This window comes from Electrona antarctica, assembly GCF_951216825.1.
Source record: "Electrona antarctica genome assembly, chromosome: 18".
Taxonomy (NCBI): Eukaryota; Metazoa; Chordata; class Actinopteri; order Myctophiformes; family Myctophidae; genus Electrona; species Electrona antarctica.
This window is the reverse complement of record NC_136799.1, coordinates 2266745-2294000: the sequence shown is the minus strand read 5'-3', so window position 1 is coordinate 2294000 and position 27256 is coordinate 2266745. Positions and strand designations below refer to the sequence as shown.

Below are 27256 nucleotides of genomic sequence, written 5' to 3'. Positions count from 1 at the left end.
GCACTTAAAGTGCTGAACGCCTGCCGTGCTACAGTATACGCATATGTTTAATTTATTTGATGCGATCCCCTTTCATCCTTTATCCTTTATTTAAAAAGAAGACGACTTCTTACACGCTTTGAAATGCTTATTTCATGCCCTCGACTCCTGGCTCCAGTACGTTATTGGATGTGGCTGTTATTTGCGTATATGAAATTTGAAAATGCAAATAAGTGTTCCTCACCTTGGAGAGTCTGTACGAATGGTTTCAAACGGACCACGCAGTGGCTTTTATTGACACTATTTCAGTCAGTGAATTTTAGAATATATTTATTGAGCATGATTGATGCTGGTGCTGGGAGTCTGGTGCAACGCACAGGGCCTGACCTGGTGAGAGCAGGAGTGGACCTGGTGAGACGTAGGAGGGGCCCGGACAGGAGTCAACCCACAGAGCCTAGTCCTTCCACGCACCAGAATGGTACCTCCCAGTCCCGGCAGAGTAGTTCAGGAGGAACGGATTGTATGGCCCTGGTTTTTCCCTAATGGGACTGATCGAGGGTAGCCACTGGGACGTAAGTCGGGACTTGATCACCCCGGCTGGGTCACCTGAGTGAGGGGTATGATGTTGCGAGACCCGAAACCCCGATGACCTTGGGATACATCACTGAGGATACGTCCCAGGTGCATCCATGTATGTATGTATTTTGTTTAGTGAGCATAGATATATGAAGCATAGATTGGCGTCAGGGCTCTGTCCCTATAGAGGGTATGTACATGCTTAAAGTGAATGGCACATCGAGTGGCAAAGCAACATGCAAAGTGAGTTTATCATTGTTTAACGTTGTTTAATGCAATCAGATAGGACTTTTCTGTTTGGATGCATGGGCTGTCAAGGCCAGAAAGTAGTTTTTGCCACTCAGTAGGCATTCCTGCATAACTTCCGGGTTTGATGATGATGTCACGCGCATACCCTCTATTCATTCCCTGCGACATTAACATTTTTGTTAAATTATAAGACAAGTAGAATTACAGGGAACCAATAAGACCCCCCCCCATGCAGGGGGATCTAGAACTAGAGCCTCTATACAGGTGGATGCTGGGGAGGCGGTGGGATTTGCAAAAAACTTCATGAGCAGCAGCTTAGCAGCGAGCGAGGCAGGGAGACAGCAGCAGCTAAAAAGCCGCTCTGATCAGGTGAGTGCATGAGACTATAGTCACCTGATCAGGTAGAGAGTGCATGAGACTAGTCACCTGATCAGGTAGAGTGCATGCGACTAGTCACCTGATCAGGTAGAGAGTGCATGAGACTATAGTCACCTGATCAGGTAAAGAGTGCATGAGACTAGTCACCTGATCAGGTAGAGAGTGCATGAGACTAGTCACCTGATCAGGTAGAGAGTGCATGAGACTAGTCACCTGATCAGGTAGAGAGTGCATGAGACTAGTCACCTGATCAGGTAGGCGCGCTCACCAGTTGCCTGCCTGAACTAGCTCCGCAGGCTTGGCATCATTTATGTAGTGGTTGTCAACCAGTGGTCCTTGAGGGCTTAGGTGGTAACCAGCTACATGATGGAGAGTTGGTAACCGTTTAATTTTACGCTCTCAAGTTACATACATTGTTGTTAAACATCTGCGTTACTTAATTTACAAGAAGCACTGCGTGAAAAGAGGAGTTAACGGGCAATTATGGGACCTGTATTTTGCCTGTAAACCTCAAGTTTAGCAGCATATACAGTTAATATACGGTAATATACAGGTGTGATGGTACATATACAGTAATATACGGTAATATACAGGTGTGATGCTACAATTCGGGAGTTTACCGGAGTTTGTTGGAAAGTTTAACGGGAGTTTCCTGTAATATACACATCCGTATTCCATGCTTTTTGCGCAGTGAAGTCTACGCAATTAGGGAATGTAGAGGAATTACACGTAGACGATACGATGCATGGGACGATATTGGTTCATTATGGCGATACGATACCATTGAATGAGTTGAAATCAATATAGTAACTATTTAGCACATACATTAAATATGTGTGAAACTTGTGGATAGTGTAGGTTTTTTAAGGGAAAGCCCACTCACTGTTAAAACTCATCCATCGCCAAGGACTTATTTAACTTCTTTTTCATGATGTCCTGGAGCGCCAAGGACGTGTTTTTCGTGTTTTACAACATGGTAGACTTTTTTTTTTGAAAAAAATAAAAATATATAAAATAAAATAAAAGATATATGGTGGCGGTCTGGGCCTTTTGGCGCCCCCTAGTGGCGATGGATGAGTTAACAGTGCATGCTCGTTATGGAGTTACCAATAACATCACAAACGTGGCGTAAACAAAGGTAAAAAGGTTTTTTAGGTAAAAAAGGCATAGAATAAAAACTAGATACAATTAGCATATAGTCTTGGTCAATAGTTGCCACAATTGATTTATTTATTCCAAAATACTTATGAAAGTGTTGAATCTTGTCCCTCCAGATTTCAATAATAAGTAAAATTAAGACTACACAATTAAATAAAAAATGAAATTATAACCACAAGGCTTGAGAAAAAAAAAAGTATTGGGGAAAGAAAAAACAATAATATTGAAACTATAACCAAAAAATATATAATAATACAATTAAAAGTGAATCTATAACCAAGTAAACCCACTTAAAAAAATGAAATAAAAATAAAAGTAAGACTGAACTAAATGAAAATAAATACAAAAAAACCTAATGAACATTTCTAAACTACATTAGATATATATATTAAAAAAGAAAACTAATGAACAATTCTAAACTATTAGATAAGTCCCATCTTGCCTTGACTGATTCCTAGTCGGACTAGGTTGTAACCTCCCCTCATTTCTGTACGGGCATGTCGTACATCAGTGACTCTGAGTTGGGTCTAGGGAGATTCCACACAAACCCTTGGGGGGGGGGGGGGGGGTCCTTGAAATAAAAAAAAATGTTTGAGAAACACTGTTGAACATGCATCGAGTGTCCTGACATTCCACGTTCCCATCCATCATCAGGTAGTCCCGGTGTTTTGAAGGAATGAATTGCATTTTTATGGCGCTTTTCAAAGCACTTCACAAGGGTTAATTCATTCATTCATTGGGAGGTGAAGCAGCGAACAGTCGACGCCAGCGTCCTCACTTCCCAAGGTTGCGAATACAAGCGGCCGAAATGAGTTTTCTTCGACGGGTGGCTGGCATCTCCCTTAGAGATAGGGTGAGAAGTTCAGTCACACGAGAGAGACTCGGAGTAGAACCGCTGCTCCTTAGCCTGGAAAGGAGTCAGCTGAGGTGGTTCGGGCATCTGGTTAGGATGCCTCTCGGGGGCCTCCCTAGGGAGGTCCTCGACGCATGTCCCACTGGGAGGAGCCCCCGGGGCAGACCAAGGCGCAGTTGGAGGAAATACATCGTCTCGGAATCCCCCAGGAGGAAGTCACTAATGTTGCTCTGGAGAGGGAAGTCTGGAGCACTCTGGTGGAGCTGTTGCCCCTGCGACCCGGCTACGGATAAGCGGTTGAAGATGGATGGATGGACACACCAAATGGTGGCAAGCTAGCATGTGAGGCAGCCGAGCGACTCATTGGATGGCGATGTGGGGTTCAGTGTCTTGCCCGCAAGACACTACATGTGGACAGTATAGGAGCCGGGATTCGAACCACCGTCGACCCCCACGGATGACCATTGGACGACCTGCTCGACCTCCTGAGCCACGGCCGTGTTGGGGGACATTCCCAACCCTCATCAGGACGTCCCATGCAGTGTTTGAAAGAAGGGGGTGTTTTTGGGGCTCTGCAGCTTCATAACGTCTTGGCGGAGAACCTCCTCTACCAGGGTTGGAGTCTGTCTTTCTGTTTGTCTACTGGTTTTCCTTTGTTTTTTTTCAGCAAATAGATGTTTCTGTTGTTGTTTCATACAGTATATGGGTTGGGGGGTTTGCTAGCCCCCAAAAAACACCAAAGCCAATCCACCATTTATCATGTTGTTGAAATTCTGTATTTAGGAATACCCATTGATATAGTATCTCGTTTTCGAGAGTCCTAAAAAAATCATCTTGGCTTCTGGTGTGATTTAGTTTTTGGAGTCGGTTTGTTGGTCCCCTCCCCTAACCCTGTTGGTCCTCCGGGTCACGGTTGTTACCGCGGCGGCGCGAGGCCAAATGGTTGTTACCGCGGCGGTGTGAGGCCAAATGGAAAAACCAAACAGGGGTTCGGGTCGTGTACAAGCTGTCTCGGCACGACAAGCCCAACCGACTCCTGCCACTGTGCAATCGAAAAAGCTGCGGCCGGCGCAGGCATTTCCCAAATGCCAGTGGCGCGAGACAGACATCCAGGCGGCACCAGGGAATAAACATATATGGGTCCCTTGGAGAACGGGCGATTAATTAGTAATATAGGCCCCCCATGTTTTGTCCTCACTGGCATTGTTTAGTAGTTGTTGGTTCCCCCAATAAGACGAGAACAAAGTATAGTACTTTTCTCTTTACAAGGTTGACGTTAGACGGGGCGTGTCAGCATACACGCTCAAGCGTCTAACGATGTGTGTTTGAATCTCTGAACTCTCCATCGCATTGGTCCTCAAGGTGGAGGGTTCCCGAATGGACCCTCCCTTACTGGTCCTCAAGGTGGAGGGTTCCCGAATGGACCCTCCCAGTGGTCCTCAAGGTGGAGGGTTCCCGAATGGACCCTCCCTTACTGGTCTGCAACTAAGAGAGCGTAACGGACCCTTATACGACCCTTCTCGAAGCTATGGGCGGCAAAAAAGAGTTGCAGAACCACTGCTCCAGTGGGTCTTGCGCTTTGCGTCGCGCTTTGCGTCGCACTTTGCGTCGCACTTTGCGTCGCCCTTCTTTTCTTTGTAAAGAAGTCGAGGGCAGAGAATCGGGGTTGGTAAAGTACTTTTGTGTCACTAAAGCTACATAGCACAGCAGCCTCTTCCTATGCCGACTAGTTATCGTTGTAACTCCCTATATAATCCCTATGATTTTTGTCCTGTGACAAAATTAAATTCACACAACTTCTCGCGGCTAAAACGGCCATTGTTCCGTTGAGGCGTGAGAGCCGAGCGATGATCCACAGCGTCTCAGCTGCTGCCAAACCAGTCCTTCTCGAGGGGGGTGTAGTTGTTACCCTAACCCAAACCAGTCCTTCTCCAGGGGGGTGTAGTTGTTACCCTAACCCAAACCAGTCCTTCTCGAGGGGGGTGTAGTTGTTACCCTAACCCAAACCAGTCCTTCTCGAGGGGGGTGTAGTTGTTTCTACCCCCCAAACCAGTCCTTCTCCAGGGGGGTGTAGTTGTTTCTACCCCCCAAACCAGTCCTTCTCGAGGGGGGTGTAGTTGTTTCTGTTGCTGCCAAACCAGTCCTTCTCGAGGGGGGTGTAGTTGTTTCAGTTGCTGCCAAACCAGTCCTTCTCGAGGGGGGTGTAGTTGTTTCCGCCGTCGTTGCCGTAGAAGCTTCCGCCGAAGCCGCGCTTACCTCCTCCGTGGCCGCCGCCGCCGCCGCCCATGCTTCGCCCGGGAGGCCCGCCGCCTCCTCGGACGCCCTGACCCCCCCCTGGCGCTCCCCCGAAGGCGCCGCCCGGACCAGCGGCCGCCGACTGGCGGTAGTCCCTGGCTCCGAAGCCGCCCGAGGAGAACCTCTTGGCGCGCCCGCCGCCGGCCCCTCGGTTGCCGCCGCGATGCTGGTGCTCGTAGGCCTGGCGCTCCAGCCAGGCGGGCACCTCCTGCTTGGCCTCCGTCAGCAGGTCCAGCAGGTCCTTGGTGATGTTGGCGTTCTTGTCGTTGAAGAAGGACGTGGCCGCGCCCAGGTTGCCCACGCGGCCCGTGCGCCCGATGCGGTGCACATACTCCTCGATGTCGCCGGGCAGGTCGTAGTTGATGACGTGCTTGACGTTGGAGATGTCGAGGCCGCGCGCCGCCACCGCCGTGGCGACGAGGATGGGGCAGCGGCCCGTGCGGAACTGGTGCAGCGCGTCCTCGCGGTCCCGCTGGCAGCGGTCGCCGTGGATCGACGTGCACGCGTAGCCCTCGCGGAACAGGAAGTCCTCCAGCTGGTCGGCCTTGCTCTTGGTCTCCACGAACACCAGGGTGAGCGCGTCGCGCGCCGTGGCGTTCAGCAGGTCGAGCAGGAAGGAACGCTTGTCGCCCTCCTCCACCCACTCCACCTTCTGCGTGATGTTCTCCGAGGTGGAGCCCACGCGCCCCACCGCCAGGAAGATGTAGTCCTCCAGGAAGTCTCGCGCCAGCACCTGGATCTCCTTGGGGAAGGTGGCGCTGAACATCATGGTCTGGCGCGCACCGCGGCCCCGCGGCATGGTGTCCTGCTCCACGATGCGGCGGATCTGCGGCTCGAAGCCCATGTCCAGCATGCGGTCGGCCTCGTCCAGCACCAGGTAGCGGCAGTGGTCGAGGCCCACGCGGCCGCGCTCCATCATCTCCACCAGGCGGCCCGGCGTGGCCACCAGTAGGTGGCAGCCCTTCTCCAGCTCCTTGATCTGCTGGCCCACGTCGGCGCCACCGTAGACCACACGGGGCGCCACGCGCGACCGGTACGAGAACTTGCGCGCCTCCTCGTGGATCTGCAGCGCCAGCTCGCGCGTGGGCGCCAGCACCAGCGACACGGGGTACTGCTTCCGTCGCTGCCGGCCGCCGCTGTTATTCTCCTGGCTTCCTCGCCGCGCCGCCTCGCCGGGCCCCTCGCTGAAGATGTGACTGAGCACGGGCAGCAGGAATGCAGCCGTCTTGCCCGAGCCCGTCTGCGCGCACGCCATCAGGTCCCGGCGGGCCTTAATGATGGGGATGGCGTGCTTCTGCACGGGCGTGGGCCGCGTGTAGTTCGTCAGCGCGATGTTGTTCATGAGGATCTCGCCCAGGTCCTGGAAGCTCTCCATGTGCGGCGGGCAGTCGTTGCCCGTGGCGTCGACGGGGATGTCGTCGTACTTCTCGAAGTTGATGCCCGTGTTGCCGCCGGCGAACAGCTCGTGCTCCAGCCGCTCGTTGGGCTGCAGCGGTTTGGACCAGAGTTCGTCGTCGTTGTCCGTCCAGCCGCTGTTTCCTCCTCCTCCTCCTCCGCCTCCTCCTCCGCCGTAGCCCCATCGCTCACCGCCAAACTTTCTTTTTCCCGCCACGCGGTCGCTGGCGAAGGCGGGCTTGTGGCCTCCCCGATCGTTCCCCCGTCCCCGGAAGTCGCCGAAGGCGGCGTCCCTGGCGGCTCCTCCTCCCCCTCCTCCTCCATCCCCCCAGCCGCCATTGTTGTTGTTGTCGTAACCTCCGAACCCTCTGTTGTCGCCGTGAGGAGGGCTCGGTCCACGACCTCGGAAGCCCCCGTTGCTGGCGGCGTGGTTGCCGAATCCGTTGCTGTTGCCAAAGCCGTCGCTACTGTTGTTGTTGCCGTGCCCTCCCACTCCCCACTCAACGTCGTGCCTGGAAGCCTCCTTGTTCCTGAGGTGGGGTGGGATGTAGCGCCTGCCTGGACCCGGCCCAGGGCCCGAGGTCAGGTCCCGGGCACCGGGGCCCGAGGTCAGGTCCCGGGCACCCAGCTGCTGCTGCTGCTGCTTATCCACCGCGCTCATGACTTTAAACGAGAATCACACCTGGGTAAATTAATTACCAACCGTTGTTAGCACTCTGAAAAGAGTGTTTTTCTGCCCTGGCGGGACACAGATCTGCCTCTTTATGTAATCTATAACGTAACGTGACTGACGTCATAGTTCCAAAGAGAGAAATATCCAGTAGTCCGAAGTCCTTCTGGTACGTTTATTTCATGATAAGCACACAGACAGGCACGGCAAAACACGGACGCGTTTCTGCCTTGGCGCGTATACAACACGTCATCGTACCGAAATCACAAATTACTTACATCTTATCCCATTTTTGGGAGGGGCCACTATCCCCTCCAATGTCATGGCAGCCAAGTCTATGGACTTTTAATGTTTGTTTGAAGCAAATTGTGATTGGCCATAATGAGATGATGTAAAGTATGATGATAAGAGCGCCCCTCACTTCACACGGGTGTGATTTCTTTATGCTTTTCACCCCAGGTTGCGCTTGCACCATGAGTTAAAATCAAAAGCTCATCATAGTTAGGGAGAATTAGCTTAAGTTGTGGCAAATCTGGAAACAAAAATGCTTACCACTAGCTTTCTTCACAGATGTGTTCATAAAGACAAAGTCTACTATGACAGAAAAATATTAAAATATAAAGATCATTAATATATTACAAATGCATCTTAATTGAAACTAACTGTTGAAAGAGAAGTAGATGGACAAAAGAACAATCTTTAGCTGATTTATTCTTTTCAGAATAAGAAAGACTTTATTGTCACACCTTAAAAATAATTAACAGTAAAACAAGGGTGAAATTAATTTGCCAGGGCTCCTCAGACTTTCAGTTCATTCATAAATAAATAAACAAAATATTGCTCTATATCACTATATAAAAAGATCAACGCATAATAAAAGAAACTACGGTGCTAAAAAGAAAGTATGCAACAATAAATACAAATATGAATAACCATACAACTACAGTTGGAGGCCATCGATATTGTCCTTTTCTTTTTGCTGAGGTTTGCGTGATCTGCGCAAAAGGACAGTTAACCCATTTTGGCCGGGAACCCCTTTTGGTGTTTTAAACATTATGTTATAATTTAGCTATTGAAAAATAGCAGATCTACAAGCTCATAGCGCGCACCTGAGTATGTACAATACAATCCCCCTCACAGCAGCACCTGAGTATGGGTGAGGGTTTGAGGTAGGTTGTCGTTCGGACCAATGCTCCGTCGGACCAAACACATGAACCCGAGCTAGATGACAAGAGTAGTGAGGGAGATGCCAGGGATTTGGAAGAGTAGAGATAGTTGTATTTTTATTCATTCATTTGTATTTATTACTTACATTTTAGCCCCTTCGTTTTTTATTACGTGTTGATCTTTTTTATATTGTGATATCATAGAGCCATATTCTGTTTATTTATTTGTATTAATGAACTGAAATTTGGCACATTAATTTCCCCCTTATTTTACCGTTAATTATTTTAAAGGTGTGACAATGAAGTCGTTCTGATTCTGAAAAGAATAAATCATGCAGTTAAAACCATTACAGATTGTCCATCTACTTCTGTTTCAACAGTTAGTTTCAATTAAGACGCATTTGTGATATATTAATAAAATGATTTTTATATTTTAATATGCCCCCCACACCAACCAGAAAAGAAAACAAGAAAACACCATAGACATCCATTGAGATATCCATGCAATGGATTATTAGTTATTACACTAGTATGTCTGGGACATACAAAAGCAGGCATGGCCAATCTTATGGCCAGAAGTAATTTTTACTAAAAATGAATGGTTGGAACGGATTCAGCACCCCCAAGACCCTATTTACACACCTCACAAGCTCATATTGGCCAATTTTAAAATGTCCTGCTGTTAGCTGTTGAAATAATAATAATTTAAAGGACCTTTTTTTTGGTGACCTTTTGTCCTTTGTGGTGGTCGACTGGGAGTACCTTATTTTGGCACTGACTGGCTTTGTGCAGCAAACATGATGGGAATGTTAAAGATGGACTCAAAAAGGGCTTCTTTATCCCATCCACGTTTGAACCAAGCCCCCAGTGAGGTAACCTGACTCCAGATGGGGCAGCAGAGAGTACACTGGGTTCCCCCCTCCTGCTCCCATCTGGGAACTCTCAGGCAGACTTGATGCCCGGCCACAAAACGGCCTGGCCAATCAGCAGCAGCTTCTAGCAGCTTCTAGCAGCAGCTTCTAGCTTCTAGCTGCTGCTGATTGGCCAGGCCGATCAGCAGTGAGGTTAGCAGTGAGGCTCTCCAACGTTGAAGCACTCGGCCCTACTGGTCAGACGGAAGTAGAGCGCTCTTCCGGGTGCTTCAAAACGCCACTGAGCAACTTCCACTGAAATGAATAGCAGGGGGGGGGGGGGGGGGGGGGGGGGGGGGGGTTGCTGTCACTCTGGTTCAGTCTCTCTATCCCTTTATTACTCTATGGTTTGAACACATAAATAGACGTTTAGTAACTTAGAAACTGACACAAAACGCTGTGAACCTCCAATCAACTACACCTGGCCAGGTTCTTATGTTCTGCTCTATGTCTGTAGAGGGGCGACCAATCACACGGACAGGGACATTAGACGTGGCACCCTGACATGATGGCCTAATCACACGGACAGAGACATTAGACGTGGCACCCTGACATGATGGCCTATTGTATACTACTTGTATTTGCCTGCATCTCTTTCCCTGTCTATCTTTCTTCTATTTTCTTTCTTTCTATTCCTCTTCCCCTCTACCCCCCCCCCCCCCCCCCCCTTTTCCCCCGACACGGTCGAGGCAGATGGCCGCCCACCCTAGAGTCGGGTTCTGCCTGACGTTTCTTCCTAAAGGGGAGTTTTTCGTTACCACTGTCGCAATATTGCTTTGCTCTGGATGGGTCTTTGTTGGTTTTCTGCTTTATATGTAAAGTGTCTTGAGACAACTTGTTGTGATCTGACACTTAAATAAAATTGAATTGAATTATAGATCGGCTCAAACAAATAAAGAGACCCATGCAAATGTGTCCCCGCAACGACCCACAAACGGGTCCACCAGACCCAGTGTTGTTGTTCTGTTTGTACACTCTCAGAGTTAAATTAACTTTGATTTTACAATATAAATTGGGGGTCCCAGAGAGATGAAATGCCATTAAATGGGGGTCCACGGTCTAATTAGTGTCAATCTGGGGGTCCTCGACATGAAAAAGTTTGGGAACCACTGCGCTAGAGCCTCTCCCTCTCCCTCTCTCTCTCTCTCTCCCTCTCCCTCTCCCTCTCCCTCTCCCTCTCCCTCTCTCTCTCTCTCTCTCCCTGCGTCAGAAGAACTTGACGCCCTTGACGTCGTCCATGGCGATGAGCTCCGCCTTCCCCTCCGCCTCCAGCGCCTGCAGCGCGCGCAGCAGCGTGCGCTCCTCCAGCCCGTGGAACTCCTCGCCCGCCGTGCGCTCGCCGTGCGCCAGCTCGTACAGCGTGAACACGCCGTCGGCCAGGCCGCCGCGGCACACCCAGCGGTGCACGAGCGCCGCCCACTCGGCGGGCCGCCGCCACATGACCAGGCAGCGCGTCTTGTCCCCCCCGCGGGGGTCCAGCCACTCCACGTGGCCCTGCCGCCGCAGCTCCTCCAGCACCACGCGCACCGCGTCCGCCGGGAGCCTCCGCTGGATCTTCTTGTTGGCGAACAGCGGCGGCTGCTGCTCCTGGAGGCCCGTCGCCGCCCCCCCTCCTTCCTGTTGCTCCAGCAGGTCCAGCGTGTACAGCCGGTGGTGGCGGCAGTAGGACAGCACTAACGAGCACCAGGCGGCCAGCTGCTTGCGGCGGGTGTCGGCGTTGGGCTGCAGCGTGAAGAACGGAGGGAAGCCGTGCTGCCACGGCCACTCGAAGGCCATCGATCGCCTTAGATGGATGGAACTAGTGCTGGTTGTCTAGGCTATAGGACCTTAGATGGATGGAACTAGTGCTGGTTGTCTAGGATATAGGACCTATAGGCCTTAGATGGATGGAACTAGTGCTGGTTGTCTAGGCTATAGGACCTTAGATGGATGGAACTAGTGCTGGTTGTCTAGGCTATAGGACCTTAGATGGATGGAACTAGTGCTGGTTGTCTAGGCTATAGGACCTTAGATGGATGGAACTAGTGCTGGTTGTCTAGGCTATAGGACCTTAGATGGATGGAACTAGTGCTGGTTGTCTAGGCTATAGGACCTTAGATGGATGGAACTAGTGCTGGTTGTCTAGGCTATAGGACCCCGCTGCAGTGGTGTCCGATCCCAACTTAGACCGGGATGTTTTAACGGAGCTAATTGGAATGGAATGGTGGTTTTGGTAAAGCTATGCAAGGTATCTGGGTTGTAAAGCCAGACACCTTGCGGTTCGTATGTGTTTGACGTGTTCTTGATCTTGGATCTTGTGTCTTGAGTCTTGTCCTATGTGCTGTATCCTGGATCCTGTGTCTTGAGTCTTGTCCTATGTGCTGTATCCTGGATCCTGTGTCTTGAGTCTTGTCCTATGTGCTGTATCCTGGATCCTGTGTCTTGAGTCTTGTCCTATGTGCTGTATCCTGGATCCTGTGTCTTGAGTCTTGTCCTATGTGCTGTATCCTGGATCCTGTGTCTTGAGTCTTGTCCTATGTGCTGTATCCTGGATCCTGTGTCTTGAGTCTTGTCCTATGTGCTGTATCCTGGATCCTGTGTCTTGAGTCTTGTCCTATGTGCTGTATCCTGGATCCTGTGTCTTGAGTCTTGTCCTATGTGCTGTATCCTGGATCATGTGTCTTGAGTCTTGTCCTATGTGCTGTATCCTGGATCCTGTGTCTTGAGTCTTGTCCTATGTGCTGTATCCTGGATCCTGTGTCTTGAGTCTTGTCCTATGTGCTGTATCCTGGATCCTGTGTCTTGAGTCTTGTCCTATGTGCTGGATCCTGGATCCTGTGTCTTGAGTCTTGTCCTATGTGCTGTATCCTGGATCCTGTGTCTTGAGTCTTGTCCTATGTGCTGTATCCTGGATCCTGTGTCTTGAGTCTTGTCCTATGTGCTGTATCCTGGATCCTGTGTCTTGAGTCTTGTCCTATGTGCTGTATCCTGGATCCTGTGTCTTGAGTCTTGTCCTATGTGCTGTATCCTGGATCCTGTGTCTTGAGTCTTGTCCTATGTGCTGTATCCTGGATCCTGTGTCTTGAGTCTTGTCCTATGTGCTGTATCCTGGATCCTGTGTCTTGAGTCTTGTCCTATGTGCTGTATCCTGGATCCTGTGTCTTGAGTCTTGTCCTATGTGCTGTATCCTGGATCCTGTGTCTTGAGTCTTGTCCTATGTGCTGTATCCTGGATCCTGTGTCTTGAGTCTTGTCCTATGTGCTGTATCCTGGATCCTGTGTCTTGAGTCTTGTCCTATGTGCTGTATCCTGGATCCTGTGTCTTGAGTCTTGTCCTATGTGCTGTATCCTGGATCCTGTGTCTTGAGTCTTGTCCTATGTGCTGTATCCTGGATCCTGTGTCTTGAGTCTTGTCCTATGTGCTGTATCCTGGATCCTGTGTCTTGAGTCTTGTCCTATGTGCTGTATCCTGGATCCTGTGTCTTGAGTCTTGTCCTATGTGCTGTATCCTGGATCCTGTGTCTTGCTTGGGTGCTGTATAGATTCTGAGGATTTGGGATCGTTGGAGATACCGCAGGAAAGGATTCACCGTTGTGTTGCTTTTAGCTCGTATCTCTCCCTGTCTGTTTCTCCCTCTCTCTCTCTCTGTCTGTCTCTGTGTACATCAGTGGGGGATGATGGGTGAAGTACGCCTTGGCCTTCTGTTCTGCGTTTTGAGGCTGGTGTCGTTTCTGCGTATTCTTTTTAATGGCAGGCTCGAGTAGCGAGTTGTTATCGTAATTTAATTCCCGCTGGGGCTGTTTGCCCTCAGGGCTGTGACGTCATGTGGGATCACCCAATAGGGAGACAGAGGGGGAGGGAGGCAACTCCTTTTAGGCCCATATATGGGCAATCTCCCCAAGCCGATTGGTTGAAACACTTGCCCCTCAAAAAAATCACACTTGTGTGATGTGAGGGGCGCTCTCATCATCGTACATCATCTTCCTTCCAATCAAATAATCACATTCTGTGCTCAGCCAATCAAATCATCACATTCCGTGGTACAAACAAACACACACACACACACACACACACACACACACACACACACACACACACACACACACACACACACACACACACACACACACACACACGCTATGCTAGCGCTGCCCCCAAAAAAAGAAAATCACATTCCTTGCTCAGCCAATCAAAACATTGTTATGGGGAACACACATTGCTCAGCCAATCAAATCATCGCTATGGGGTACACACATATATATACACACAAAGCTGGGCAAAAAAACAAATCCATTACGTCGGCTGAAAGTTTGACGAAATATGATGATTCTATCACAGTACTGACATCATAGTTATAGACTGTCCTCTTATAATGGTCTCATGTTCAATGATAGTATCTCACAGAGCAAGGTGGTGAAGGTATAATGATAGTATCTCACAGAGCAAGGTGGTGAAGGTATAATGATAGTATCTCACAGAGCAAGGTGGTGAAGGTATAATGATAGTATCTCACAGAGCAAGGTGGTGAAGGTATAATGATAGTATCTCACAGAGCAAGGTGGTGAAGGTATAATGATAGTATCTCACAGAGCAAGGTGGTGAAGGTATAATGATAGTATCTCACAGAGCAAGGTGGTGAAGGTATAATGATAGTATCTCACAGAGCAAGGTGGTGAAGGTATAATGATAGTATCTCACAGAGCAAGGTGGTGAAGGTATGTTGGTATGTTCCCTTTTACAGTGAGGCTGGGCAGAGCCCCAGAAGTCATCTATGACAGTAGCTGTGAGATCACTGTAGCGGTGGGACACAAAGTGTACGCCTTTGGAAGCTACACTCGTGGTAGACCCGTAGAAGATCAGATCATCGTGTGCGTCTTCGACACAGTGTCTCTGAGATGGACGACGGTGCCCCCAGTGACGACTACGAGAAGAGGAGAGCGCCCCCCTGATGAGGTGCCCCGTTGTCGCCACGGTCACACGGCCGTGCTCGTTGGAGATACCGTCTACATCTGGGGAGGAAAGTATAACTTCGAGCTTTTCAACAACAACAACAACATGCTTTATGCGTTTGGCGTCGACGCCCACAGATGGCTCAATGCCAAGGTCTCTGGGAGCGTCCCAAGAGCGAGGTCGGGTCACTCGGCCTGTGTCTTGAGGAAGGACATGTATGTCTATGGAGGAAAGACCCAGTGGGATGAGTGGGATGTATACACTAATGGCCTCTACAAGCTGGACACCACCACTATGGTCTGGACTTTAATTAAGACCAGAGGCATTCGACCACCCAGTTCAGAAGGTCACACTGCCACCATCACGGGGACAAAGATGTTTGTATTTGGTGGATGTGGGGACCAGGGGGACGCCTACAACAACATCAGAGTGTTTGACACAGAGGCCAACCTCTGGCTGAAAACACCTTCTGCACATCCTCTTCCAGAAGGACGCTGGGGTCATTCAGCCTTTACCTACAAAGGAGAGCTGTACATATTTGGTGGTGACCGCTTGGGTAGGACCAGAATACGGTTACAATCTGATACGGTGTTCTGGCCCCGCGATGATATGTGGAAATTCAGTCCAGATACCTTTTCCTGGAAGGAGGTTAAGCCCAAGGCGAACGACTCGTTTAGGTCGCCAGAGTGCTGCTGTTGCGTGGTGGGAGATCGTGTCATCATCTTTGGAGATGCCACACACAATGATGACCTGTGCATCTTAGACCTCAGTCCCAGTCTCAAGACGCTTTGCAAGCTACCGGTGACTCGGTACGCTCTGGATCAGTCTGGACTCCCACACAACATCAGGTGGGAACTGGCAGCCATGACTAAGAAGAACCTTCCAAGGCTCATAACAGCCGTCAGCGGTGGCCGCGGGCCTCGTGGGATGCGTTTGTGTCCGAGGAAAATAATAATAGTTTAAAAAATCAAAAATTATAAATAATGTAGCCAGGCCGCGGAACCAAGGCCCCGGACCACAGAAACAGACACGGCCAGGGACCCCCAGGCTCCAGGGACCCCCAGGCTCCAGGGACTCCAAGGCTCCAGGGACCCCCAGGCTCCAGGGACCCCCAGGCTCCAGGGACCCCGGCCCAATTAATATACCCAGGCTCCAGGGACCCCCAGGCTCCAGGGACTCCCAGGCTCCAGGGACCCCCAGGCTCCAGGGACTCCCAGGCTCCAGGGACTCTCAGGCTCCAGGGACCCCCAGGCTCCAGGGACTCCCAGGCTCCAGGGACCCCCAGGCTCCAGGGACTCCCAGGCTCCAGGGACTCCCAGGCTCCAGGGACCCCCAGGCTCCAGGGACCCCCAGGCTCCAGGGACTCCCAGGCTCCAGGGACCCCGGCCCAATTAATATACCCAGGCCGCGGACCCAAGACCCGAAGGACACTTTGACACTAACTCTGGGGGAGCCCGAGTTCGAACTGGGAACCTTGCAGTTACCAGCCGTGTGTGTGTGTGCCTGCCTGCCTGCCTGCCTGCCTGCCTGCCTGCCTGCCTGCCTGCCTGCCTGCCTCTGCCTGCCTGCCTGCCTGCCTGCCTGCCTCTGCCTGCCTGCCTGCCTGCCTGCCTGTGTGCGTGCATGCGTGCAGTGCCCAGCCCTGAGTCGGTGGCGTATACCGTTGTCCAGAAACCCCACAAAAGGCTCTGGTCAGGCTCTGCCAGTGGACCTAATGAGCCTAAATCCCTCACCTGTGCGATTTCCTGCCTCAGCCAATTGAGTGCCATGGCAACCCCACACCTGCCAATTAATTACTTAACCACTCCACTTTTCACAGTCAGTTTGCACTCTTCAGACACAGGCAGACAGACATATACAGAGATCTCCATGTGGGATACAGACCAAGTAGGCTGGTGGCTGACCGGCACGTACAGGTCTAGTTTACATTGATATAAATCTTGATATAATCCAATCGTAGCCAACGTATATAACGTATACAATACATTGTGAAAGTGGGTATAGTGACTGTGTCGCTAAATACTATATGAACACATTCTGCTGGCGACCCTCTGGAACCCACCAAAGGACCCCTGGGGTTCCAGGCGTCCTTTGGTGGGTCTAGTTTATATTGATATAAATCGTAGCCAACGTATATAACATATAGTGACTGTGACGCTAAATGCTATATGAACACCTGCTGGGGACCCTCTGGAACCCACCAAAGGACCCCTGGGGGTCCAGGGGCCCCACTTTGAGAACCACTTTCATAGACTTAGTCCCCCAAGTACTCTGAAAAGAGGTGCTGCACTAATTGCTCTATAACAGGCCAGCCAATGGGTAATGCACCTCACACGGCTTCGCTCGCTGATTGGTTTAACACATTTTGGGCGGGAACCCCTTTTGGTGTGTTATACTTTAACTATTGAAAAAAAGAAGATCTACAAACTCTGTGTCACGCTATGAGCTTGTAGATCTGCTATTTTTTGAAAATCGTTAAAATGTGGCACAAATCTTTGAATATATATTCTTTCAGATCGAGCGTTTTTTAACTCAAATCTTTGCTTCTGGAGGGGGGTCCCTGGAACAACATATTTTCAGATGTGGGATGGCGGCCAATTACATATGGAGACATTTTGGGGGTCCTTGAGAATGACTGACATAGAAACATTTTTCAAAAAACTGTTAGCATTTAGAAGGTATTTGTAGATACATGGAAATCACCATTGCGTGCGTGCATATCTGTCCATTTATGCCCATCTACGGAGGTCCTCAAGCTCTCCCCGAGTTCGGTCCAAACACTTGGGTGCGCAGCGTTAGCCTGACGTCCCAATCATGCAACATTACTAACCCCAACGCAGCGTGATCTGTTACAGTGTACACCAGGGGTGTCAAACTAATTTTGGGGCAAGGGCCACATTGCACGAAAGGTGACTTGATGAGGGCCGCAGCCAGTTGCAGCTCACATGCGTTGACTTACACAGTTGTCACTTGGCTTTGTTTTCTAGACTGTTTATTGACATAAACTGACTTTATTTGTATTACAATTGTAGGCTACAAGACGTTTGTTATGAGAGGTGGAAAAAATACCCAATAAACCACTCGAAAATAGTTAAAAATCCAATCATTATTTTATCAAAAATATCCAAATATTCCAATGTTTGGAACTATAGCCCATAGGCACCCCGCTTTGTCTCAATGGGATAGTTCCAATGTTTGGAACTATAGCCCATAGGCACCCCGCTTTGTCTCAATGGGATAGTTCCAATGTTTGGAACTATAGCCCATAGGCACCCCGCTTTGTCTAAATGGGATAGTTCCAGTGTTTGGAACTATAGCCCATAGCACCCCGCTTTGTCTCAATGGGATAGTTCCAGTGTTTGGAACTATAGCCCATAGCACCCTGCTTTGTCTCAATGGGATAGTTCCAATGTTTGGAACTATAGCCCATAGCACCCTGCTTTGTCTCAATGGGATAGTTCCAATGTTTGGAACTATAGCCCATAGCACCCCGCTTTGTCTCAATGGGATAGTTCCAATGTTTGGAACTATAGCCCATAGGCACCCCGCTTTGTCTAAATGGGATAGTTCCAATGTTTGGAACTATAGCCCATAGCACCCTGCTTTGTCTCAATGGGATAGTTCCAATGTTTGGAACTATAGCCCATAGCACCCAGCTTGTCTAAATGGGATAGTGCCAGTGTTTGGAACTATGGTATGAGAGTGACGACACTAGCGTCGACTCCCATTGTAACTATGGAATGCGGAAATGCACATTCTATCTCAATGGGATAGTTCCAATGTTTGGAACTATAGCCCATAGCACCCCGCTTTGTCTCAATGGGATAGTTCCAGTGTTTGGAACTATAGCCCATAGGCACCCCGCTTTGTCTAAATGGGATAGTTCCAGTGTTTGGAACTATAGCCCATAGGCACCCCGCTTTGTCTAAATGGGATAGTTCCAGTGTTTGGAACTATAGCCCATAGCACCCCGCTTTGTCTAAATGGGATAGTTCCAGTGTTTGGAACTATAGCCCATAGGCACCCCGCTTTGTCTAAATGGGATAGTTCCAGTGTTTGGAACTACACCCCATAGCACCCTGCTTTGTCTCAATGGGATAGTTCCAATGTTTGGAACTATAGCCCATAGCACCCTGCTTTGTCTCAATGGGATAGTTCCATTGGGATAGTCCCGCTTTGTCTCAATGGGATAGTTCCAATGTTTGAAACTAGCCCATAGGCACCCCGCTTTGCGGCGAGATCAAAGCGTGCCGCTACTCTCTTCTTCTACGGCTCTGCCCTAAACCTGACCGCACGCGGAAGCCACAGTGATTCTTAACCCGCCACGTATGTCAGACTAATGGGACGTCGCACTAACGCATGCCCCCCCGAAGCTAATTGCCCATATATGGAGATCCCCAGAATCCTGTCACCAATAGGATGTCATAGTTGTGAGGTCATGACATACATACTGTGGTGGTATACCGGCTGACAACCGTTATTGCGCACGGTGGGGCTTCGCTAACGGTGAGTGTCGGAAGAGTGGAATATCACAATAACATCTGAACACAGGCTGGTCGGAGAACATGGCGGCCGGTCTCCAGCGATGGGTCCGGACGCTGACCAGAGGGAGGAGGGGAGCTTCCGCCGGAATCCCTCCAGTGCTAGCGCGGGGCAGCCGAGCCTCCTCCTCCTCCAATAAGGACACGCTGCCCGGGCCATACCCCAAGACGCCCGAGGAGCACGCCGCTGCCGCCAAGAAGTACAACATGGCACCCGGCGACTACCGGCCCCACCCGGACCGCGGCGAGGGCTACGGCGACTACCCTGCGCTGCCCGACCGGTCGCAGCACGAGCGCGACCCCTGGTACGCCTGGGACCACCCAGACCTGCGGCGGAACTGGGGCGAGCCCATGCACTGGCACTTCGACATGTACACGCGGAACCGCGTGGACACGTCGCCCAGCGCCGTGCCGTGGCACACCGCGTGCGCGCACCTGCTGGGCTTCCTGGGCGTCATGGCGCTCGGCTTCTACCTGGGCGAGAGGTTCCCGGTGTACCAGGCCGTCGCTTCCAAGCAGTACCCGTACGGCGAGCTGTACCTGGAGAGAGGAGGCGACCCCGACAAACGCCCTCCCGGCGACGTCAGACATTATGAAATATAATGAACCGTTCCTTTGTTTGTTTGGCTGAGGAAGCAGGACAGGAAGCAGAGCTGGAGGTAGCAGAGGCTAAAGGGTCGATGTTCTCTCTGGGAGTGACCAGGACGGATAGGATCAGGAACGAGTACATCGGAGAGGGACAGCGCAAGTCAGCCGTTTTGGAGATAAAGCCACAGAGGTCAGACTGAGATGGTTTAGACATGTTGGGTGGCGGCGGTGGCTCAGGGGTAGAGTGGCCAAATGGCAACCGCAAGATTGCTAGTTCGAACCCGGGCTCCCCCAGAGTTAGTGTCGAAGTGTCCTTGAGCAAGACACTGAACCCCTAATTGCTACGGGTGTGCAGGTTGGTGCCTTGCATGTTTTCTGCCGCCATCAGTGTATGAATGTGTGTGTGAATGGGTGAATGAAATGCACAATCTATGTAAAGCGTCTTGGATAAAGCCATTTACCATTTTACCATTTACGGAGGGACAGTGAGTAAATCGGTAGAAGGATGTTGAGGACATATGAAGTTAGTTTGTGTGAGAGAAGAGGAGGCAGATGATTGGCTGTGGCGACCCCTGGAGGGAAAAGCCGAATGGACAAGGAGAATGATGTTGGGGGGGCAGAATTAATGGCCGTCGACAGGCTTTTTTCCACAAACGAAAACTACGTGAAAACGAATTACAAAACTAAGCTATCGTAACTAAGACTAAATATATTGACAATTTCCCGTCAACAAATAAAATACAAAAAAATGCTCTCTGTTGCGCTTTGCACACAAGTATGCCATGAATGGCCCAGAGGGGAGGCATACTATGGTCCGACGGAGCATTGGTCCGAGGTGCGTTGGGGTCGGGAGAGGGTTGGGGTTAGGTTTAGGTGTGCTGCCCCGGGGGAGGTTAGTGTTAGGGAGAGGGTTGGGGTTAGGTTTAGGTGTGCTGCCCCGGGGGAGGTTAGGGTGAGGGTGAGGGTTGGGGTTAGGGTTAGGTGTGCTGCCCCGGGGGAGGTTAGGGTGAGGGTGAGGGTTTGAGGTAGGTTGTCCGTCGGACCAAAGACATGAACCCGGCCCAGAACGCACAACCTACTGCTGACTCTGTGGAGAACATCAACATACATACTGTAACATATCTCAATCGGCCATGTCGGTGTTGTCCCTTGGCCAATCAGGGACCACCGTTCTTACCCCAACATGCATACATGCATACATGCATGCATACATGCATACATGCGCCGCTCTGCTCGCGCAAGTAATAAGACTAAAAGGTAATAAGTAATAAGACTAGTGGAGAGGAGATCCAGTAGAACTAAAAGACAAGTTAATTTTGTTTGGTTGCACTTAGATTGGTTGTTGCGCTCTGGAAATGACAGATCTACCAGCTACGACGCCATCGAGGCCGACTTAAATCATATAATATTGATTCACACTGCAATTTTAAAGCAGACTTTTAAGTCTGTTAGGGATTGGTCGCCGATCCACCTTAATTTTGTCTCCATAAAAGTAAATTCATTTTTCTTTACTACTAGCCGATCTACCAGGGGCCACATTGCATATACGCCCCGAAAATAGCTAATCTACGAGCTTGTAGATCAGCTATTTTTGTCCAAAAGCCCTCTTACGGCATCTCAGCCCCTGCCTCTTTAACACTCTCTGCACACACGTCCCTGGTGTGGATAGAAGCGGTTCCTAGGATAGAAGTGGTTCCTAGGATAGAAGTGGTTCCTAGGATAGAAGTGGTTCCTAGGATAGAAGCGGTTCCTAGGATAGAAGCGGTTCCTAGGATAGAAGTGGTTCCTAGGATAGAAGCGGTTCCTAGGTATGTGGAACTCGGTGCGGCTTATAGGAAGTTGTGGCCTGTTCCAATAAATGGTAAATGGTGCATTTATATAGCGCCTTTATCCAAGGCGCTTTACATAGTGCATTCACCCCTTCACACACACATTCATACACCGATTGCGGCAGAAGCCATGCAAGGTACCAACCAGCACATCGGGAGCAATTTGGGGTTCAGTGTCTTGCCCAAGGACACTTCGACAAGTAGACAGGAGGAGCCGGGATTCGAACCGCCGACCCATGGATCATTGGACGACCTGCTCTACCTCCTGAGCCAGAGTCGTCCAATAGGGGGATAATAAGGGAGGGGCGCTCTTTTATCATCATGATGTGACTATGACTATTTGCTCAGATACTATGACATAAAATTCTCCATTCATTGTCAATGGGAATTTAAGCTTTGTGTAGGACAAAAATAGCCGATTTGCTCGTCCACATATGACATGAATTATCCATTCATTGTCAATGGGAATCTAATGTTTGTTTAAGACGGAAATCAACACTAAAAAAAAAAAAAAAAGAATCATCATACATAACATTCTGTGCTCAGCCAATCAAATCATCTCACATTTGTTACACACAAACACACACAGCTGGGCATAGGTAGGGATAGCTCCCCTCAAAAACAGTTTAGAGGGACACTTCACCCTTTTTAAAATATGTGCCACCTGGTGGACACCAGGTGTTGAGCAGGTGCCACCGTTTTAGCTAAAAGAAAATGAAAATCCATTGTGTGCACAATGTGCATGTCATCACGTGCAAACAGTATTAGAGCATTTTTTTTTAAAACAGCAAAAAAAAAAATACAACATACAAAAAAAAAATATGGGAAAGGCGTCCTGTGGCATTGAATGACGTTTAGAAGATCTAGAACACTTTCCTGGGGGGTCTTTATGTGTGTAATATGTGGTTTTAGATATTTTAGATTTTAGCAGGGAGCGTAGTGTCTCTGATGTCATTGACAGTGGGCTCACTTCCTTCCTGGACTACAATTCCCATAATGCTTTGGTGCACTGCTCCTCCTTGTGGATAGGGGGAGGGTTGTCTTACTGAGACAACATGTAGTCCAGGAAGTAAGTGAGCCCAGTTTCGATGACATCAGAGACACCGTGTTCACTGCTAAAATCTAAAATATCTAAAACCACATATTACACACATAAAGACCCCTAGGAAAGTGTTCTAAATCTTATAAACGTCATTAACACCTTAGAAGCCCGGAACTATTTAATCCATTTCATCCAGGGTGCCCATCATTTGTAGCGCACGGACCACTTTTACCGGCGCACCGGAAGCTGGTGTGCATGTCTGTGTAAGTAAGTAAGTAAGTAGCCTTGCCGAGCCATGAGGCCCATAGGGCAGGAGCCTATCTCCTGTTTCTGTAGCGTGAGGCAGCTTGATGTACAAGTACACCCCCTGGACATGACGCTAGTATGTCGCAGGGACTTACCCCCAATCCAACCCTTGATGCTGAGTGTCAAGCTGGGAGGCACTGGGTCCCATTTTTAGAGTCTTTGGTATGAACCGGCCAGGGATTGAACCCCGACCTCCCAGTCTCAGGGCGGACACTCTAACCACAAGGCCACTGAGCTGGCATGTCTGTGTAGCAGCTAACAATAGCCACAACACTCTAGAGTCGATCGACAACAACGGGAGGTAATAATAAATCTATCGCGACTGGACCGCTGAGCGCCGTCTAACACTGATCTTTTTTCAGAATTAGACGGGATGATTTAGATCGGGAGTTATGATCGTTTTAAGATTTTCGTTTTCGTCAGCTAAACAGGCAGGGGAGATTTTCGATGACGTGTCACTTTTTGACACATCATCGGATCGGGCAACAAGCGCTCCAAGGCTCTAGAGCGATGCGAACGGTTTTGTTTTCATTAATCTCCGTCTTGTTTATCAATCTCCGGCTTGGGCACTTGACCTTGAACTTGGACGGAGAACTCCGGCTTGGACATCCAAGGTGTTTTAACATATATATTTTTGAGTGGTGTAAACCACTCCTACAACTGGCTTTGTTAGTTTACGTGTCTGTCTGTCTGTCTGTCTGTCTGTTCCAAACAATGAGCACGGTTGCTATGGTCACCCAGTTCACACGGGTGTGATTTCATTACGTCAGACATTACGTCAGACCACAGCTGATCAGTCTATATAAGACCTTACACCACTCAGTTCACACGGGTGTGATTTTTTCAAAAAGGGTGACGTTTCCCTTTAAGTGCCCTTCCTTTGCCTCTGTTGCACCGGCTACGGAGTTTGCAAGATACGCACACAGAAGCACACGCACGCACACGCACACGCACACGGACACGCACACGCACGCACACGGAAACAAAACCAAATCTCCGACCCAGACTGATGGAAACGAGGTAAAAGCATAGCAGGGGCAAAACCACTATAAGAAAAGGGCACGTTTTGGTTTGGTTCATTTGATAGTGGTTACAGAGCCTGTACAATAATGTGCTGCTCTTCCATGCTTCCTTTTGACATTTCTGAAGATTACACAGTTGAGTGAACAACCTCATTTCTCATGTTTGTCTGCATCAAGGTGAAGTTAAAGATGGAGTGATGTTTGTCTGCATTGAGGTGGAGTTAAAGATGGAGTGATGTTTGTCTGCATTGAGGTGGAGTTAAAGATGGAGTGATGTTTGTCTGCATTGAGGTGAAGTTAAAGATGGAGTGATGTTTGTCTGCATTGAGGTGGAGTTAAAGATGGAGTGATGTTTGTCTGCATTGAGGTGGAGTTAAAGATGGAGTGCTGTGATTTATTTGTACTTTTTCTGTTTTGTATGTGTCTTATATGTCTTCTAATATGTCTTCCCTGTGTATTTTTGGTTTCTTCTGAAAGCCTTTGAGTCAAAAGACCCAATCAAAAATAAAAAAATGTTGTGACATCATAACCCTAACCCCTCCCCCGTTATCATACAACACACAGCTGGGGGCGAGGCTTACGTTCAGGTGGGTGGTGCTCAGGTGAAAGCCAGGTATAGTTCATTAACAAATGAACTGCTCCTGGCGGAACGTTCCGTCAGAAGGAATCCAACCAGCAACTGCTTCTGGCGAAATGTTCCGTCTGATAAGCTTTATTATTGATATCAAACCAGATCGCTGATTTCTTCTTTTTTTTTGGCTTGGCCTTTCCTTCTTTAGCAATCCTAGACCGGATTGCGCAACAGTGCTGCCGTTCACCTCCCTTTATACAGGCTGACTAAACAGCTGAATAACTCAAAATCTACGGAGCTCTCCATGGTTTGGATAAAACGTGTGATGTTCGGAGGTCTTTGCTGATTATCCGGTGGTCTAGATGGAAACATTGACGCTTTCTAGAGCAAGGATGGCTTCATTTTAGCTCGCTTGCATTGACGCTATTTAATTAGCATCAAAGATGGACGCCCAAACAGGATGTGAGTCCAGCGTGTGCTACATTGAAAACGGCTCGGCAGTCTGCGGTTGGCTCTGTGTCCAGCAGGGGGCAGCATATGGGTTAAGGTGGACTCGAGACTGGACTCGTCTCGAGTCCGGCCTCGAGTGCACCTTTTCATTCACTCTGTCTCGTATCGATCTCGCCCTTAATTTGACTCAGACTTGACTGTCTGGGACCGAGGGACTCGGGACACTTCCCCCAGGAGTTACACGAGTCACTACATTGCAATGAAATGCATGTATAATAACCATGTTTTGAGGAGTCCAGACAGAGAGACAGCTAGTTGTCTTGTAACGGAGTGTAGCTGAGGCGCCTGCCTGCTCTCGCACATGAGGGGAAATATTTGGCAGACATTTGACCCAATTTCTCCTTGCATTGTCAATGGCAAATATTGAGACGTGTGAGGACAAAATCACACCCGTGTGAACTGAGTGGTGTAAGGTCTTATATAGACTGATCAGCTGTGGTCTGACGTAATGTCTGACGTAATGAAATCACACCCGTGTGAACTGGGTGACCATAGCAACCATGCTCATTTTTTGGTACGAACAGACAGACAGACAAACACGTAAACTAACAAAGCCAGTTGTAGGTGTGGTTTACACCACTCAAAAATAAACAAGATCTGATCTTGGACTCGACTCGACCCCCCCTCCCACACTCTTTTGAGAACCATTTGTACTAGTTTGACTCCTAATATGTCTTTGTAAATCAGTGTCATACATATTGTGAAGAAAGCCTGGAGACTTGACATCCGGTAATTGGGTCCTATGATCAAAATAAGAACATTATAATGGTGTGTAAAAAACGGACATGACCAAGTCTTTGCCACGGACACGTCCGTGTACGGACATATTGATGACCCCTGCTCATAGGTTTATAAACACACAGACATATCGATGACCCCTGCTCATAGGTTTATAAACACACAGACATATCGATGACCCCTGACCCCTGCTCATAGGTTTATAACACACAGAATGATAACCTGAACCTCTACGTGTTGTTCTTGAGTGCTTCGAACCGTCGCGTCAAGTCGTCAAAGTCGATGTCCTCGCTGGTGCTGACGCTGTCGGCGGCCATGCCCGCGGGGAGCTCGTCGGGAACCGAGGGCAGGTCGGGCAGACCGTCATCGCCGTAGGGGCCGGCGGTGCTGGCCCCCAACGCAGGCACATATGTGGGGGGACAGCCGGACACATGAGGAGTCAGGCATCCTCCTCCTCCTCGCGCAGAGGGCTGGAAGCCGCCAAAGGTCCCGGCAGGCTGTGCTCCTCCTCGGGGAGCAGGGTAGTTGAACGCTGTTGGCGTCGGCATCAGCATGGCTCCTCTTCCTCCTCCTCCTCCTCCTCCTCCACTCTTATGGTCGACATGGGCGCTACCCATGTCGATTAAGTCCTTCACCTCACTGCAGGTGCAGACCTGTGCGAGCGCAGAGCCGCCGCCGCCGTCGCCGCCTGGCCCCAACTCCGCCGTCGAGTCGTAGGGCTCGTACGTCACGTTGTAGTTCTTGGCGATCTCCACCAGGTAGTTCTCCACCAGGACGCGGGGCGGCGCCTCCACGCTCAGCTTGCGCATGAGGCGCTCGTTGACCGTCGCCGCGGTGCCGCCGCCGGCGAGCTGGGTGTTGGATGCGCCGCCGGCGCCGCGGCACAGCCGGCCGAACTCGCGTCCGTACTTTGCGCACAGCTGGTCCGACACGACCCGGAGCTCGGCCACCTCGGACTGGAGGCGCGGCGCAGCCCACACCAGCGTGGCCGCGGCCTCGGCGAGGCCCGCGTCCAGCTCGCGCATGGACTGCACCAGGCCAAAGCGCGCCAGCAGCAGCTCGCAGAACAGCTCCAGGATCTCCATGGCCTCCACCACGTAGTCCTCGCGGATGATGTGCTCGACACGGATGCGCGCACGCTCGTCCTTCCCCGTCGACAGGTAGTCGGCGATCTCCCGTCGGGACTTCTGCGCCAGCTCCGTCTTCTTCTTCTCCAGCAGCTTGAGGCGGTTGATGACCAGCCGCAGGTTGACGCGGAGACGCTCCGCACGGAAGTCGCCGCCCATGATGGTCAGAAACGTTTTTTTGGGTGTTTTTGCCGGATGTAGGTTAAGCTACTTAGTCGTTGGTTCTGGGTGTTTGGGCTGCTAAGGAGGGATGCCTCGTGGGTGGAGGTTGCTGCTTATAAACTACTTGATTCCTACTTAGTCGGAAGTAATCCACGGGAACAAATCGGAATAATCGGAAACAAACCCCGGTTATGGTGTGGCTGGCTGCCAGCGGGATATCTGTCAGTGATTTGCCACTAATAAGGTTTTGCTCTCGTAGGCG

At 50.0% G+C, this 27256-nt stretch overlaps 3 protein-coding genes across 3 annotated transcripts; all 3 read right to left on the bottom strand.

Annotated features, from left to right (window-relative positions):
• Positions 1-5360: 5360 nt before the first annotated feature.
• On the bottom strand, positions 5361-7544 carry LOC306942667 (putative ATP-dependent RNA helicase Pl10; the record flags this gene model as incomplete). The annotated part of the gene is made up of 1 exon (XM_079528674.1): positions 5361-7544. One exon carries the CDS (start codon positions 7542-7544, stop codon positions 5361-5363), a length of 2184 nt encoding a protein of 727 aa, XP_079384800.1.
• Positions 7545-10836: 3292 nt separating this feature from the next.
• LOC306941969 (vacuolar protein-sorting-associated protein 25-like) lies at positions 10837-11406 on the bottom strand (the record flags this gene model as incomplete). Its single annotated transcript, XM_079527613.1, has 1 exon — positions 10837-11406. The coding sequence occupies one exon, from the start codon at positions 11404-11406 to the stop codon at positions 10837-10839; it is 570 nt and encodes a 189-aa protein (XP_079383739.1).
• A 14529-nt stretch (positions 11407-25935) lies between these two features.
• On the bottom strand, positions 25936-26991 carry LOC306942666 (IST1 homolog; the record flags this gene model as incomplete). Its single annotated transcript, XM_079528673.1, has 1 exon — positions 25936-26991. The coding sequence occupies one exon, from the start codon at positions 26989-26991 to the stop codon at positions 25936-25938; it is 1056 nt and encodes a 351-aa protein (XP_079384799.1).
• Between the last annotated feature and the right edge of the window lie 265 nt (positions 26992-27256).